Consider the following 19,696-nt stretch of genomic DNA (forward strand, 5'->3'; position numbering starts at 1 on the left):
TTAATATAAATGTTTAATATATTTATATAAATTATTTCATTCAAACAATATTTAATTTAATTCTAAAAAAGTTGTAAAAAATTTTGTTTAAATCTTAAATTTTATTGTTAAATTTAATTATCAAAGATTCTTGACTAATTTTTATATAGAATTTTTAATTCTTTTGTCAAATTTTTGCGAAGTTCTTAAGTATGGTTTTTGATTCTCTCTATTCAATTCTAAAGTTCCATTAGTCCACTCTTTATTAACAATTTTTCTGTAATTTTTATTAGTATCCTTTTTCGTTCTTTATAAGTTGCTTATTTAACTCTCAGTTTATTGAAACTTTATCATTATAAATATTGCTTTAATAGTACAGTAAGACCCTGCTTAAAGTGGGGGATGTGTTTCTAGACAACAAAGCACTAAACAAAACAGCGTTAAACGAGGTCATTTTAACATAGAGTAAATAGGGATAGGGAAAAATAACTTAGTATAAAAATAAATTTTACTTTAATTTTAAGTTGTATAATAATATATGTTAACACATGAACATATGCACACAGAAATGTAAAGTTCATTTTTTGTGATGAAGGTCCTGACTTTTCTGAAATTCTTGTTTTTTTGCAATAAAGTCTGTGAAGTTTCATTTGTTGCTATTTTCTTTCCTTAAGCAAATGTCGGTAGCAGAAGATTGCATCCAAAATGCCTCGTTTTGCTTTTGCACTCCTTTCAAAATCTGGATCATTCGCTACAATTTGATCAATGATTTCAGTTATCGTACCAAACTTTTGCTAAGGAAATCTGTTGAGAAATTTTTTGGGTTCTTTTTTTTCAGAATTTCTATTTTCCAGTTCTACATGAATTCCTTGTTCTGCTAGTTGAAGGTTGACGTTGGTAAGACTCTTACCAGAAACCTGCAGTAACTCCTCAATATCTTGCTCGTCTACATCTCCTAGTCCTGCTGTATCGATTAGGTTGACCAATGTCAACCTAATCGATACAGCAATAGGCTCTTCTCATTGAGAATTCTTGGATACCTTCAGTCATAATTTCTTCCACACTTCGTTCATGCATTTGCTTGCCAGTTAGTTCTTGGCAAGCAAAACCGATATTGCCTATGGCATCCATGATGTTATATTTTTTCCAAAATTGCACCAAACGAACATAGATTTAAAGAAAGTACACCTTTTTTTGTTACCTTTTTCTGATTGATTCATGTTCGTAAATAATCGTATTATATATGAATCAATGAAATGCCACGATAATTTAAATTAGCGTAAATTTTGAGCTTTTTTTAGGCTTCGAACAGACTGTGTTATATCGAATCAGTGTTAAGCGAGGCAGTATTAAGCGAGGTCTTACTGTACTATTTTTTCCAGATAATCAATTTCCTTAGTTTTTTAAAGAGGTGAACTTTCTAGATATAATTTAATTTCTTTTTTCTGAAATTTTGCTAATATTTTAAAAGATGAATTATCTTTGTTTTATTCAGATATATTGATAAATGTAATGACTTAGTTTATTTTTTAAGTTGATAAATTTTTCTTTATAACGCAATTTTTGTCAGTGCCATAATAACTAGGTCATCTGCAAATAATACATAATGAAAAATCTATTTACAATTTCAATGCCATCAGCTGAGTTTAAAAAGAGTTGATCAATCTGTATTAAATAAAAATTAAACAAATACGGAGAGAGCATATTGCCTTGAAAAGTTCCACGTGATAATGTAAATGGGGAGATGTATTATTTCCTTGAATAATATTAGTGTTGTTGTCTGAGGATAACTTAAACATGGTGGAGGAAAATTTTTTGCTGATTCCTTTATCTCTCAAGTTTTGAACTAAAAGTGGTACATGAACTGTGTCAAAAGCTTTTTCATTATCTATGAAAATCATAAATAGTATTCTGTGCTTTTTAGACAAGTGAAGCTGAATTTAGGTATTCTTGAAACCGTGTTTTCTTATATGTTGAGCATCAAACACAAGACCGTGTTATTTATTAAACACTTGGCACTTTTCCACTTCTATTAGTTGAGACGAGATTTTATTTCACTCGTTTCGGGCATTTCGCCCCTCTTCAGTCAACTAATAAAACAATATACAACATTTCAAGTAATATAACACACACTAACAGATACCACAAAAATTAATTTAAAACGTACCGTTAGTTCCTCGAACTCAAGGGTGCGCGTGCATAGCACAATTTGGACCTCAAAGTTACAGCAACAAATGTAAATGTTCTACGTACGGCTAATTAAATTGTAAAATTTCTTTTAAAATATATAAACATACAGGCTTATTTTATACATATCGGTATATTAAACATATTCGGTATCTTACTTTTTTAAAATCGAACGCAATAGATCTTTAATCTTCTTTTTACTAACTTTTTTCTTTTCTTCATTGTTGTTTTATCTTGACATAAAGCAATAAACGTTTGGACCTGGTGTTAACTAAAAAACTCACTTTTCGTCTAGTACTGGCTCATTATTACGCAGTTGTTTGTTGACCATTTGCATATTCTGCTGGTTATGACGATCTGAATTTACATAATTAACTGTATAGCCAAAAGTAGCCAAGTTAGGCTGGATCTGTTGCTTATTTTTTATTTTTTATATGATTATAATATTCTTAACCAATTCTTGTTTATATTTATGCTTAAATTTTTATTTATAGAATTACTGGACTTTATGATGGCCACGCTCTCTTTAAATTTTCTATTATAAGCGTATTTTTCTTTATATAAAATTTTTGTACCATCTTGATCTATATTACAATTATTAAGTAGGCAATGATCATGAAAAACAGAGTTTACTCGATTGTATCTTAAGTCGGCGACATGTTCCTTTAATCTGATATTTAACTTACGTTTCGTTTCTCCAATATAAATACTATTATTCTTACAAGTACACGGAATTTCGTAAACGACATTCTTTGTTTCTTTCGCTTCTGTTCTAGTTTGCTGTATACTCTTTTTATTTTTTAGCCGGGATTTAAGTTTCTCATATTTAGGTGCGAGTTTTATGTCTACCTTTCTTAATTCTTTATTAATTTCTTCATATAATCCTTTTACATATGGAAAACTAATATATCTTATTCCTGAGCCTTGTTTTTCTATTCTTTGTTTGTCGTTTCTATTTGTTTTATCATTTATTTCTTTTTCCCATTTTGTAATTATATAGTTTGGGTATCCATTTAATACAAATTTATTTTTTAATTCTTTTATATATTTAGACATATTACTTAACTTACTGGTTCTATTTTTAATTTTTTCATATTCCATTGCAAAGACGTTATATTTGATATATAAAGGTATATTAGAGTTATATTTGATAGTCGTACTGATAGTGCAAGGCTTTTTAAAAGGTTCAAATTCGATACTATTTCTATTCCTTGTAATCCTAACGTCCAAGTAGTTAATGCTATTATTAATACTGTCTTCTTCTTCTGAATTATTAATAAAAGCAAAAATATTGCACATGTGTACCTCTGTTTCTTACATATTCCTATCAAAATTTAGATTCTAAATCAATTCCCTTGGTTTATTGTTGATATTTTTTTTGCTAGAATTGCTGTAAAACATTTTTTTAAGGGGTGGAAAGGAGAATATTGGTCAATAGTTTTTGGGGAGAAGTTTATCTTGTTTTTAAATATCATGTAAAGCCAAACAGAGTTTAATGAAACTGGGCATAAAAGTGCATTGTACATTTTGTTAAATAAATTTAGTAACTTCATTCTTGTCAGATTTGGTAGTAATTTAAGAAAGTTAGTGAGAATGTGATTGCTACTCTGTGATGAGTTACTGCACATCCTATTAATTCAATTATTTAATTCTTCCAATGTAAATTTTAAGTCTAAAGTAATTTAAAAGTTGAAGATAATTGGATGACAGAAGAAATTTTTGAAAAATGCTCATAAGTACTTAACCATGTTTCAAAACTTGTTTTTGGAGAATTATTACTGGGATCAATATTAATATGAAATTTTTGAATTGTTGATGAAAAAGTTTACTTTTCACTTTATCATTTATTAAAATAGTTTCCAGGTTTCTTTTCTTTTTAGCTTTAAGTAAATTGTTATAAATTTGATTAGCTTTTTTGTATTTGAGATTTTGATTTTTGAGTAAATAATCTAATAATTTTAAAATAATTTTAGATTTTGTTGTTTCATTAATTTCAAATTATAACAATCAAAATCAAACCAGGGTTTTGAAATGGACAGGTTGTTTTTCACATTTTTAATATGTATATATTCTTTCATTAATTGTTCAATAAAAATGTAGATTTCACTATAATTAATATCAGTTATGTCAGGAATACAGTTAAATTTATTTATTATCATTTCCTGATACCTTGAAAAATTGTAATTTTCCCATTGATAACTATTCTTAAGTTTACCTTTTTCTGTTGTCATCAAGAATCTAACAAAAGAAGGAAAGTGGTCTAATGCTTCATAACTTAATATTTTTAAGTTCACACATGGGTTCAGAAAAATTCAGAACAGATAATAAAATCAATCATATATTTTCCATTAGGCTCTATGCAAGTATATTTTTCACAGTAATACTATATGACCATTTAATATATACTGAAAATCTGTATTAGTTTGAAATTAGCTTAATCTTGCAATCCAAAAACCCTGCCGTATTTTATGAGATAAGAAAAAGAGATAGTCCATGGGTAGGGTGACATCCAAAAATGTGTTGCTATAAAAGCAAAGCTATATTAACCAGATTAGAGTTGTTCTTGGTCTATTGTTTTCTTATATGAAGGCATTTCAATCTAAACAAAAAACTTAATGTAAATATATCACAGTTTGCACAGTATTTTTACTTTGAATTTTGAAGTACCGTATTTTGAACTAACTGGATTTTTTACCATGTAAATCTCTGCATCCCCAGCAAGGACAAATAGTGCAGTTATGAACTAATGGGATTTCAAACTATTCATGTTTGAATTAACAAGGATTTCCTCTACATTTTTAAATCTGTTGTTGTATTTATCAAGCTAGTTTATTATTGTGTTCATCTTTTGAGTATTCAGAATTAAGTTGTTAGGACTGTTATAGCACAAATAATTCATTTCAGCAATACAAGAATTAGACTCCCAATAGAAGAGTTAATGATGTAATATGTTGCCATAATTCAATTGCTTTAAAGACTTTATTTATTTATTTTATTTATTTTACATATATATGAAAATGCCATTGGATAAAAGATTTCCATTCTGCAAATAACAGTTAACCCACAGATTAAGATAATATAACAAATAAAAACAGTAACAGTATAAGTAATTAATAAAAGATTTGTGATATACACAGTGAATAAAATTACAAAAAAAAACTAATGTAATAGAATGTAATAGAAATAAATACATGGATATATATAATAATAAAATAAAAATCTGACAAACTGAAACATATAAATAATGAAGATAATTCATAGTAAATGCCAAAAAAAAAAGTAAAAAATAATATATAGTTAAAAGTAATGAAGAAAAAAAGAAAAAAAATTATATGTATATATAATTAATATAAAAATGAGTTAAGGGTTGTATAAGATATGTTGGCACATTTGTTTATAAATGTAAAAAGTCATAATGTAAAAGATGTTTAACAGAGTTTGTGTTTTCTGCATTTCAAAAATGCATTTCTTCCACATTTTGTCAGAGATCTTTGTAAAGGACCAGCATTAGATTCCACTCCAGAAATAAGTAAGAGTATTAAAATTAATTTAATAATAATGTGTTTTCCTATTAAAAAAATGTTTAAAAAACATCAATGCAAAGACTTCCTTCATGTCATCTAGAGTCTAAGACAAAATGTGCCAACAGTTTTGGAAGTCATGACATGCCTGTAATTACAGATTTTAAAAAAATTAGCTTTTAGCTATTTTTTAAAATATTAAAATTTAAAAAAAAAATAAGCTTTTAAGTTGTGAACAATTTGATAATAGATTATTGTTTTGTTGTTTTTTGACTGTGTAGTTTTTTATTTATTTTTAATAGTTTAATAATTTTAATTATTTTTAGTAGGCAGTCTTTCTAGTAATAAATACATGGAATCCATTACAAGTATTTTTACAGACATAACAATATGTATTGCAGGTTATTAACTTGCTCTTTTATAAACATAAATTGATAAAATAATAATTTTGCTTCTTTATTTTTATATTTACTTATTCAAAAATGTATAATGTTTATAATTTTATTTTTACCAACAGACTTGAACGACTTTGGAGAGATGAAATGAAACAATATGGAAGCAAAGCTTCTTTTGTAAAAGTAGCTGTTAAATTTTGTCAGACACGAGCAATTATTTCTGCTTTGTTGATAGGTTTAGCAATGGTTTTTCAGTTTATTAGTCCTGTAAGTATTTAATCTGTTTTTATTTTTTTATTTAAATTCACAATGAAATATCTAAATACATAAAACTAAAATATCTAGATTTATGTAATTTATTTACTTATCATATAACAATTATTTAATTTTAAACACATTAAAGCTCATTATAATGTTAACTTATACCTATTGAAATTAATAATCCTGGTTTCTATTCGAATCACTAAACTCTAAAAATCGAGTGAATTATAAAGAAAGAGAAATCTATAGAGAAAGAATTTATAATTGATGATATTATAAATAAAAATATTAAAACAATGGTTAGAAACAATAATAAGATATATTCCTAGTAAAATTTTATAAAAGAATTGTAAATGTTTCAAAACTTATCAATACATTATGCAAAACTAGAAACAAAATTAATAAACAAACTAATAAACAGAAATTAATATGTTGTGTTTCTCCACTTCAACTATCTTTATAGATTGTATAAATGCATATTATTAACCCATCTAGCAAGTTTTAAGTTACATGTAATAGCTGTTTTCTTCCAATATTATTAATTAATTAATTAATTATGCACATGTGCATGTAATACTAGAAAATTTAGCAGGCAGAAATAGACTCCTTTATTTTGAAAAGTATACAGTTTAAGAACAATAGAATAATACAAGGGTAATCCCAAAAGTAAGGTCTCCTATTTTTTAAATACAAAAATAAAGTTCATATCATTTTAAATCTTGAACATTTTGATCAATGCATTTTTGTATGCCCATGTCATACCTGCTCGCCTCCACATTGTGGGTCCCATCTTGTGCACACCTTCCAATATTGCAACTTTTCTGTTAAAATCCTATGAATTGTGCTTGGGGAAAGCCCAATAACCAAAATGCAGAGATCATTCAGAGTGATTTGCCGATCTTCACACATAGTTTGCTCAACCTTTGTGACTGTCTCGGAAATTGTCGGTCTCTCACTTCTTTCTTCATTGTGAATTTCAGTATGATCAGCTGCAAACTCCCTATACCACTTGAAGATGTTTTTGACATCTATGCACAACTCGTCACACACTTCATGGGCATATAAAAATGTATTGACCGAAATGGCGATTATGTAGAAAAATAGATAAATGTTCAAGCTTTAAAATGATATAAACTTTATTTTTGTATAAACATTTAGTTTTCTTTGTATTTAAAAAATTAGGAGACCTTACTTTTGGGATTACCCTTGTAATTGGTTTTTTTTTGATTGTCTTGTTTACAAAAGAATAACTCTGTCTCAATAAAATTGGAAAGGAATGTTTGCAGAAAGTTAATAATGTTTAATGCAGTAATTTGTTGTGCAATAAGCACAACAAATTACTGCATTAAACATTTCTTCACAACAATAAGCACAACAAATTACTGCATTAAACATTACTGCATTAAACATATTCTTGGATAAAATAAATTACGTTGAGAGTGTTATTAGTTTTTTTATTTATATTAATGTAATACTATGTCAACAAGTTATAAAATTACAAATATTATATTTCAAACTGCAATAGATCTATTCATTTTGATCTTATTGCATGCTGTTAATATAGGTTTGCAAAAGAAAAGTATTTTTCCTGGAAATTGGTGATAGAACTCATTGAAATAAGTAGAAACTGTAGGGGTAACATACCAGGTTGTTCAATAAGTTTTGTCGTTCGATAAAAAAAACACAATTTTATGGTTTGAAATACATTTTATTATTCAATATAATTTCCCTGAACTTCAATACACTTGTTCCAGTGATCTTCTAATTTATGGATTCCATCCCTGAAGTGAGAATCCGGAAGACTGTCGAAATACGCTTCCATGGCTGCTATTACCTCTTCGTTCGATGAAAATCGTTTCCCACGCATGAATTTTTTAAGATGTGAGAACAGCCAGAAGTCAGAGGGAGCTAAATCTGGCGAATAGGGAGGATGTTGCAACAATTCGTATTTTAATTCGCTGATTTTCGCGATGGTTTTTTGAGCTGTATGAGAGGGTGCGTTATCTTGATGAAAAATGATTTTTTTCTTATGTAAACCAGGTCTTTTCTCACGAATTTTTACATCCAGCTGGTCCAAAAGATTACAATAATAGTCTGAGTTGATTGTTTTACCAGTTTGGAGATAATCCACGAACAAAATTCCTTTTGCATCCCAAAAAACTGATGCTAACACCTTCTTGGCCGATTTCTGGACCCTAACTCGCTTCGGAGCCGAAGTACCGGGTTCACACCACTCCTTAGCCTCTTGGTTTGATTCAGGATCATGGTGGTAGACCCAAGTTTCATCCATAGTAATGAAACGACGCACAAAATCCTTTTTATTTTTTCTAAAATGCTCCAAATGTTGCTGAGAAAGTTGCATTCGAATGTGTTTTTGCTCCATAGTTAGCGAATGCGGCACCCATTGTGCACACAGCTTTCTGTAACCCAAAACATCAGCCAAAATATTGCTCACACTGCCTAATGAGATCCCTAGGGCTTCTACTAAATCTCTCTCAGTTAATCGACGATCTTCCAAAACCATATGCTGTATTTTTGCTACGATTTCTGGTGTTGATGCACTTTTTGGATGTCCTTCATGTGGATCGTCTTCAAGACTTGTACGGCCACGTTTAAAATTCAGCAACCCATCTTTCTACTGTTCTAATTGAAGGTGAAGAGTCCTTATACACTTTTACCATTCGTTTATGAATTTGTTTTGGTGCTACACCTTCCAAAAATAAGAATTTTATCACTGCACGATATTCAATTTTTTCCATTGTAAAAAAATACACTGACACGTCAACTTTGAACAGCTGCAAATATAGAAATGAGTTGACAGATCTACATGAAACTTCACACGTGTTAATAAAAAAGTAGTACTATTTTTAGAGTAATAAAACGACAAACCTAATAGCGCCATCTCCTATTGAATGACAAAACTTATTGAACGACAAAACTTATTGAACAACCTGGTATTTGCAAATTTGCAATAGTTACCAAAATATTCCAGGTTAAAGTTACAAATTTGAATTTACTTTTTTTCAGGACCTATGATATAGTTATTACTATTTAAACTATCATTTTAAAGATAAACATTTATTGAACTGAACAACATTTTAAAGCAAGAAAAAAATGCAATCTCCCTTTATCTTGCACAAAACTTTCTAGTAAAAAGACATCTCCATATTATTTTAGAATTCCAGTGATTCCAATTTAGAGGGGAAAAAATTAACCGCAATGACAAGTTTTTTGTGATTACTTTTCTCTCTGTTCTTTTATTTTCAGTTGTAGGTCAACAGTTGGCAGGTCTGCAAGAGCAGTCTATTCTAGCATTGCTTGGCAAAACTTTAACCTCAAATATTTCAATAACTATCATGAATTTGCAGATATGTTTACTCTGCATTTTTTTGTTTATCTTGTTAACAAGTTCTATAACAAATTTCCAGGAAGAACATTTTTTTGCAACACTTAGTATTTTGTTAGTAGGAAATACCATTTTTCGTCATCTGTAAAATGTAGAAATTAGTTTTACACTTCTCAAAAGTGGAATCACAACACAACAAAAGAATATGCATAGTTTTACATGCACATTGCATGGTGAGAGATATATGCAAATGGTTAAAAGAACAAACATAGATATGCAACAGACATCTGTTTATTTAGGATGAATATGGCCTCCTAGGGCAACTATACATGCTCCTACATGGTGAGTCATACTATCAACAAGGCAATTAATCCCTTGCCAAGCTGCATCCACTGTGGTATACATGTTATCTACAGAATGCGATACAGAATGGTGCATCTCACATTAGATGAGATCTCACAAGTATTTGATGAGAGAGAGATCTGGAAAGGCTTCCAGCCAGGGAAGAATGTGAATTCAGTTCACGCTGGTGAGTTTCAACATGTGATCAGGCATTGTCTTGCTGGAACAACATGTTGGGAATGGCCGGCATAATGGCTGAACCACAGGATCCACAATTTGTGTAACTGGTCTGCTGTCAGAGTACTGGAAATGTATACCAGGGTTATATGTTGATTGAACGTGATGCCTCCCCAAGCAATGATATTCAGTGTGGGACTAGTGTGACTATTGGTAAAAAGGGCTGGCATGAAGTGTTCTCCAGGATACCACCTCATCCGTTCCTTGTCATCATTCCTCCACAGACAGAAGTGGAATTCATCCATAAACAATACTCAAGTAAATTAGTGTAAATTTGATAAATTTTGTCAGAAAATTTCTTTAAAGCAAACATTAAGTATCCAAAATTCTATCTATGTTGAGTCAATATTTTTTCTCAGTTACACAAGCAATACTTCAGTTGGTAGTTGACAAAGCAATATGTGATGACAAATGGAAACCAAGCAATAGTAGTGTTCTTTGCAGTCAGCACTTTAAACCAGACTGTTTCTCTACACGGAATGGATACACCTATTTGCATCAGACATTGGTTCCTACAAAGTTTGATTTTTCTCAGCATCTACAGAGACAGCCAGTAGTGCCATGAAGACCACTAAAGTGAATATCGTGGTCTAGTAGTTAATATGTCGTTGGGTCCTGCAATTTGAACGTGGCTATGTGCATTCCTTTGTGGTGTTGCAGTTTCACTTTTGAAGAATGTAAAACAAGAAGTTTAACAATTCTAAATGTTTTTGGAACTTTACTCCATCTTCAAATGGTTAAAATAATTTAACACAAAAATAAAGAAATATAATAATAAAAAAATCAAATCATTAAAAACAAACATTACTGTAAATACCAGAAATTTCAATTTAATTTTTGTTTGCTAATTCAGTTCTTTATTATTATAGTAAAAAATTATTTTAGTCTTTAAGGGAATAATAATCTGAAAACACTTGAAGTTGAGGAATTATTAGATTTAAAGCTTTTTTCATTATTATGACATTTTAATGAATATAAACAAAAAGATTCTTATAAAATAATTGTTAATAATTTTCTTTAATTTATTGGCATTTATGGAAAATTAATCTATCTGTACTATTCTAAAATAAAGAAAAAACATTAGATGTGAGCATAAATAAAACAGTTATAGACTAGAAATTGAATATATTTACAAAATATCAGAAAAGAATTTCTTAAAAAAAATTTATTCATTTTTTATACTTTCTTTGAATATAAAATTTGCAGATATAATCAAGTAATAACTTTGTAAGCATTTATATTATTATATTTATTTGTCTAAAGCTGAAATTCTAAAATTCATTAAATGAAACTATAGAATAGGTTATTTGTTTGATTTAGTAGAAATGTTTACTAAATCAAATAAAAATCTAAGATTTTTTGTTATTTCAATGATGGTGATTGGAAAATATTTTATATTTTACAGGCGATATTATTAAGGTTATTATTGCAACATATTGACTCTCAAGACTCCAAAATTCTTAATGGAATAATTTTGGCATTTGGTTTATTTTTTACTCAGTTATTAAGATCTACATTTCTCAGTTTATCTTTTGTATTAGGATTTTATACAGGTAAGAACATAAACTTATACAGTGGACCTTTGTTATAGCGCTGCTCACTATACTGCGCACTCGGTTATAGCGCGGGCAATGTTTGCAACACAATAAGCTCAAACACGTTTATACAGGTCCGTGTGGCCTTAGTGAGTAGCACATTTTATTGTTATTGCGTATTGAGTAATTGTGTATGTATTGAGTTCCTGCATGTATTTTGAATAGTGTTTAATTATGGTATGCATGATGAGTTAAAAAAAAGCTTGACATTGTTACTAAAGTAAAGAGGTGAACCGCGTTACACTGCACTGCTCGATATAATGCGGGTGTGGGTGTTGTTTCCCATTCAACATGCGCGTTATATCAGGGGTCCACTGTATCAATTATTAATTTATTATTGATAAATATGCAAAATATTAAGCATAATTATTCAGAGAAATTTCAAAAATTGTATTAAAAAGTTGTATTAACTTGCTTTATTTGAAACATAAAATTATAAGTAGAATGGAAAAATATCAGTAACCAAAAAAACAAATGAGAATATTTTTTTATACAGCAATTCATCAATTGTTTATTTTAAGGAGATGAAAGGAATAAATTTAGAAAGCTTTTAGGAATAAAAAGTAGAAAAAAAAAGCCTAAAGATGGCAGGAAGTAAAAGACTTCTAACAGATCTTATATAAGAAATTAATCATTTTTAAGAATTTGAAGTTTTCTGAATCTCTGGAGTCTGCATTAATTTTTGTTTTTCTTGAAAAATTCACAGAAATTTAGTAACATTAGCATTATTGTCTAAATTCAGTTTGTCTAATAATTATGTATTTTTTGTATAGTTATATGAATATTTTTATACTGTTCCTTTTGGTTTAAGACTTCTATTATTAGTTTATCATTGATGTCACCTATCCTAATATTAGCTTGGTGTTCTAGGATTTGTTTGTTTTAGATTTTTTCCTGTGATTTTAATAACTACTTTAACTATTACTATGATTAATATTATCGAATTATCAATAATTCTTTAGTTCAATTTCACTAAATTGTTACTTTAAATAAAATAATTAATTAATGATGTTTTACTGAACATTGAAATAAGTATATCAAGAGTGTAATTATAATAATCTATATATATAATCGAGACGAGTTGATAATAATAATAATAATAATCATCAGTGCAGAGCCCAAATGGTTAGGAGTTGAAAGTTGAAATTTGGTACACAGTTAAGGTATGTCACGAGAACACACACTAAGAAGGGATTTTTTGAAATTCCTCTCCATGGGGGAGAGGGACATGATTAAGGCTTAACACTTCCATCAACAATGGAAGTGCTAAGTAACGATGGAAGTGTTATGTAACAATGGAAGTGTTAAGAGAAAGTGACGTGCAAGATGCAGATGCAGTTTTTTCGTTTTTGCAGGAAATTGAACATATTTTTAGACCCATCTAAAATTTTTCTAATTAGCCTGGAAACAGGGGAACCAAATTCTTGCATTCTGTGAAAACGGGTAAGGTTGACTATAACGTAATAATCTTAATCTTCGCTATCGTTACTTTTTCCCAAGCAACGCCGGACCTACCTGCTAGTGCAATATAATTTATAAGACAGTAAACAATTCATACATATATTACCTTTTAGTTTAAGCTATTGATCTATTAGCAGTTTTTCACTTTTGATTCAAATTAAACAACTTAAAGAAGTCTTACTTTCATTTAATTAGTAAAATAATTTATTATAAATAAATTACTACAAATTGCAAACAATTTATCTTTATCAAACATAAAAGTAATTAATTTTTTCCTTCAGTATTTTTATCTTTTAATACCACGTGAACTTGTAAACTGAGCACTGCCATATTGAATACTACAAAACACCAAGAATGAAAGTTGCGTTACAACCTTAAATTAGTAGAATTTGTTAATTATGTAAGAAATTAAATTGGTCAAGTTTTTTTTAAAAAAAAAAACAGTATGTTTAAAAATGGAGTGTGCAGATTCCTTGAAGCTGCAGATTATTCAAATAAATATGGTATATTAAAAATTTTATTAATTTTAAATATTATTTATATATACTGTATAATGAAATTAGATCATGCAGTAGAAATTGTGATAAATGTTTATAATCAAATAGTTTGTTAAATAATACAAATATTTAATATTTGTATTATTTAACAAACTATTAAATTAAGACTAACTAATTAATTAAACTAACTAATTAAATAGAATTTTATACGTTTTGCTAGATAAGAAATTTTTAAAGATATTTTTTTAACACAATTATTTTCATGACAAAGATTTTCAGTGAGATTATACTGAAATATAGATTGAAATGTAAATTTTATATCAAAACATGTAATTAGAACTCAGAATGTTTTGCTGTAATTTTTATTTGATTAATAATCAAACATCCTTACTACACCCGATACATTTAAAGCTATACAACAACCAAAGCCAAATATTATCAAGCTAGAAACGGCTATAATACTAATAATTTAATAGACAATTTGGCATTAGAGTTAGGCGTTAGGTGCCATCTCTTGATAAACTTAATAATTATAAATGAATTAAATAATTTAAATAATAATTTTAGAATTAATTAATAATTTGACTGTTAAGAATTTTAAATCAAAAATTTTATTTGATTGATTTTCTTGATGATTTAAACATATATGATTCATAAATATATATTGTATTTACTCGCATATAAGACGAGGTTTTTATTCATTTTTCATTGCTTCAAAAACCTAGGTCGTCCTATGCACGTGAGGAAAGAATTTTTTGCATTTTTACAATAATTTTTGTGAATCGTGTGAACACGTTTTTTACCGGATGCTCATCCTCTGGTGTTTAAAAACAAAAGTATTTTACCTGGGTCGTTTCAATCATTCTTGTGTATTGTCAGGAGTAAAGATGAATAGCAATAGGAAAAGCCAAGCTTTTGAATTGAATTCCAGATTGAAATTCCAAAATCACGCGGAAGCCCGATATAAGTTTTAATCCATTCACATGTGAAAACAGATGATTATTCAGAAATTAGAATTCAGTGAAACTCGTAAGTATAATTGACAAAGAGTGGATTTGACTGTTAAGAATTGGCAAAAGAGGTTCTCGATTGTCCAGCTTTACATGAACAAATTATGTTGTCGATTTTACAAGATTTTTCCTTAAAGTTTAAAATTCCAGTAATTTTTGCGGGACAATGTGTTCATTTACATGCATTTGACATTGTGATTAAATTAAATAAAATTAAATTGTATTAATGAATCTAATTTTCTTTATTTTGATCTTTAAAGTCACACCTCGTCCTATATGCGAGATCATCTTATAAGTGAGTAAATATGGTATATTGTATAGAGTGAAGTAATGTACATAGAGTAAATAATTTCATGTTCTTTATATTTACATAAATTATAGGTACACGCTTTCAAGGTGCTTTACAAATTCTGTTGTATAAAAAGTTACTTAGAATGCGTGTAGTTGGTGAAAAACAAGCTGGACAGGTAAAGATTTTAGACCATTATATATTAACTAATCTATTTATGTCCAAATTTCTGTTATCAGGTTATTTTTAAGCATTTATTGTATTTTTATTTTATAAATAAAATTCCATGTAATTCATATTTAAATTAATTATCAGATAAAAATTTTATTTTTCAGATTTTTCTAAGAAAATTTATTCCAAAACAAAAATTACAGATATAGTGATTTTATAAATTCCTATTTCAATTTTAATATAAAAGTGATTAGTAAACAGCAGTTTAACATTCTAGAGTGAATTAATTAATTTTCAAAAATGGCTAAAAGTCATAAAAGTATAATTGTACTAATTAAATGATTTATGACTGTATTCATAACCAATAATCAAGAGTTAACTAATTATTACACTAGAGCATCGATTATCCGACTCAATTGGGGACTGGGGTTGGTCGGATAACTGAAAAAATGGATAACCGAAAAGTATGGAAAAATATTCATATAGTATATTAGTATATCCCATGTAATTAGTATATCGCTATTAATCTACTTCGCGTTGAATTTTCATCGACGTTAAGCCTAACAAAATTTTTTAAAATAATAATCGTCGCTATTGTATTGTTAAAAATTATTTCTTTATTTTGCACAAAATATAGAACTGTACTGTGTATTGAAAAATATTTTAAAAAATATATTCGAGTTACATATTTAACATAAAGTAGGCCTATACATTAGAAAAAGATGTCCGAAATTTTCTTTTGCTTCACAGCTGACACCCGTTTTTTTGCCACTAAATCTCGCATACGTTTTAAAAACAGCAATTGGATAGCATCATTAAATAAAATTAAGCCTCGTTTAAATACTGGCATCCCTTTCGTGGTCGAGCCATGTTGCCAGCTAAAACGCAAAAATTTAACAAAAATAATATTAAAGTAGCCAAGACATAGCCAAATATTGTAGCGCCACATCACTAGCGGACATTTGAATTTGCCAACTAGAATGCAGTCGGTTAACCGATGTGATGGTTGATCGGGGGTCGGAAATCGATGCTCTACTGTATTTACTTTACTTTTAGTGTGTGAATTCTTATTGATTGATTTTTAACTCTTGATTCTTGGTTGTGAAAATGGTCATTAATAATTAAAAAATTTGAATTACTTTAATTAAATTTTGAAACAACCTTCAGATATATCAAAACTTAATTACTGTATATTTCCACAGATAAGACAAGATATAAATTTTCGTCAAAGTTTTATAGTTTTAGCATATATCTGTCTTATAAGACAACCCCCAAAGTATCAATGGCCTGCGAATTTAGTTTAGATCAGCGATCATCATCTGGATAATAATACTGTATAGCGTATACGGAATTATGTCCTATTTGTAATTTTTCAAATGAACAAATTTTTATTTTCTGTCTTGCTATTGTTGCAAACGTTTGCACTAATTCGGGCATTCGGGTAATGACCTTGACTATTCACAAAAACGTCGTATGGACTATTCTATTTTATGGACATGCCCTACCCTCTACTAGTAAATAATTACGGTTTGTCCATTTTTTTATAATGGTTTTAATTTATATAAATTTTAATCTAATTTTTTTGTATCTGTCCTATAAGACGACACCGGATTTTGGGGGCCTTTTTTTATGATTCTACTATTGTCTTATCTGTGGAAATATATGGTAACTGAAATATGCTAATAATTTAATTTGAATAATTATAATTTCATAAATTTTGGACATTTGTAGCAATGAAATTATCAATAAAAATAAACAATAACTCTTAAAATTTTAATGTAAATTTATTTATTGTCTTTAATATTTAATTTATTTATTAATAGATTTTATTTGTTATTTATTTTTTTTTTTAATCAAATACTATTAATTTATTTTAAATCAAAATATTGAAAATAGAAAAAGTTTCAGTAAAAAATGAAATGGATTCAACTAAATAATTAATCAGTAATAAGAGAAAAGCTATTATAAGTATTCAATCATAATTAATTTCTGTTTTAATAGTAAAATATAATTAATATATTTTACAGATTGTAAATTTCTACACAAATGATATTGAAAGGTTGTTTGAATCTGTGGTTACAGGTGTTCTTGCACTTGCTACACCTATCATGTTTATTTTAACACTTACATATTCCTGTGTTCTGCTTGGTCCATGGCCCTTATTGGGACATTTAATAATTTTGTTATTCTATCCTCTTATGGTAAGTTTATTTCATTTATCTCTGATATTTACATATGATATATATATATATATATATTATATTTATAGGTATAATTTTACTCGATTTTGGTTTCCAAATATGATTTGTCTAAATGTAGTGAATGCAGGTTTTTGCTTACAACATTTTATTTATTGTAATGTTCATTAGATTTTTAAAACTGCAATTTGTTTAATATCAACCTGCTACTTTTGTAAAGGATTTTTGATCAAAACTTTGTAATTTAACACACAAAATTCTATTTACAAGGAAAAAATCATATTGTATGAATTGTTTGCACTCTACTGCATCATAGACATATTGCTGATGGTTATAACTAAATTTTTTATTGATTATTGTCTATAATTGAATATAAAGGCAGAAAATAAAAATTTTAGAATAATTTCTCAGAACAAATGAAAGGGATTTTTAGAAGAAAAAAAATTTACTTTGAAAGTTATCAGTATAAGAAATCTAATGTTAAGAATATCAATGAAAACATATATACTGTAATATATTTGTATGTTAGGTTCAGACAACTTACTGAGTACAAAGACAACATATGTAGAACAGATTGAGTATTTCCAGTCTGATATTGTGAAATCTATAACTCAGCTTTCACAGAAGGTAGCCCTTTGGGATAGAACTATGATTTACTGTGTTTTTCTGTGAAAGATAATGTAATAATGCATACACAACTATAATGAACCATCATGATTCAATAAACCATCAAACATTGTCTGAGTGTCTATGATTACTTGTTTTCTGTTGGGTTGTTTATATATCATTAAAAATGTTATAAAGATTTGATAGTAATAATTTTTTCAACTCTACCCTATGTATTCCAAAATTCAGAAAAATTTAAAAATATGAAACATTTCAATTCCAGGCATTTTAGATTAGGGATACTTAACTTATAAATAAATATATATTTTTTGTAGTGATGAGGTATATTTAATGTGTTGCTAGATTGTTCTAATCAAATCACAGCTGTAATATAGTTGTATAATACAGAAAGTTAAGAATTTTTTTTTTACATGTATTACAAAAATTTCATTTTATTGGTATAAAATTTGTTTCATTTTCATTATTAATATTAAATAAAGTTATAAAATATATCAAAACATTCAAAAAAACAACATTATTATAAACATTTACAATTTTAAACATATCTTTAAAAAGTGAAACATTTATAAATGCAAAAAGTAATGAAAATTTTTAAAATTATGTACAGTAGGTGAATGGTTAACAAACATAATCCATTCCAAGATTATGTTCACTACCCAAATTCTTCATTAACTGATTATGGATTTACCATAGATTTTTATGGGAATTTGATTATTTGCTCTGGAGACTGAAAAAATAAATAAAAATTATATACTTTTTTACTATGTCCTTACAAGTAATAATAATAATAATAATAATAATACATATATACACAGTCTTGCATTTTTATCAGTCATGTTTTTTTCTGTTTGTGGGGCATTAAAGAATCTGTCCAATGTCGATTGCCTTCCTCTCTTCTTCAGAATTTTTCGGAAGTAATTAATAGCATTGTCATTGTAAAGATCCCTAAGCCTATTAACCTCAACTTGGTTTGGATGCCATTCTAAGACCATTGTTCTGACATCCTCCCACTTCTGAAAACGAGAATTAATGCCGACATCTGCTATTAAAGATCTTTTGACCCTCCAAACCTAATAACCAACCACCACAAGTTAGACCAGATGATGCATTCAGTTCAACCATAGATACCTTTGAGCTCTGCACTCTTAGATGAGCTTGAACTGCGGCTTACTGTAGATCTGTTCAAGCCATAGCATCCAGCAACATCAGACATCATCTGCCTATTTTCTACCTTTGCTATTATACTCTCACTTTTTGAAAATAAAAATCGATGCAAAACCTAACGAGTGCTTACCCAACAGTCTCGAGAAGACTATAAGAAATTCTTTCTGTCAGGAAAATAAGCAAAAGACTGGAATTACAAGGAAGAGTTTCAAAGTTTGGAGAAATACTATTCAATCAGTATATATTGGGCTGAGTGTCGATTTTGACATTTCCCACACTCTGAAATGTTTTGAATTGTTACCTGGAGACAAGGGAAGATCAATTGGTATTCGTTATTTTACGTTGCTTCTTCTTGTGTTTGTTTTGTGAGGTTCATTATCTGAACATGTGTTTGTTGTCCAAACATAAAAAATCTT

General features: G+C 28.1%; 1 protein-coding gene across 3 annotated transcripts in view; it reads left to right on the forward strand.

Moving 5' to 3' along the window:
• The window catches only part of LOC136973199 (ATP-binding cassette sub-family C member 5-like), a 100,425-nt gene that overhangs the window by 20,100 nt on the left and 60,629 nt on the right, over positions 1–19,696 (forward strand). For all 3 annotated transcript variants that reach the window (XM_067267909.1, XM_067267903.1, XM_067267915.1), the window contains exons 5-8: positions 6,203–6,349; positions 11,674–11,821; positions 15,213–15,298; positions 17,319–17,492. In XM_067267909.1, coding sequence (XP_067124010.1) covers positions 6,203–6,349; positions 11,674–11,821; positions 15,213–15,298; positions 17,319–17,492 — 555 coding nt within the window. The remainder of the gene's footprint in view (positions 1–6,202; positions 6,350–11,673; positions 11,822–15,212; positions 15,299–17,318; positions 17,493–19,696) is intronic.

The sequence above is a fragment of the Centruroides vittatus genome, unplaced genomic scaffold (genome assembly GCF_030686945.1).
Source record: "Centruroides vittatus isolate TY-2023 unplaced genomic scaffold, ASM3068694v2 contig_1074, whole genome shotgun sequence".
Taxonomy (NCBI): domain Eukaryota; kingdom Metazoa; phylum Arthropoda; class Arachnida; order Scorpiones; family Buthidae; genus Centruroides; species Centruroides vittatus.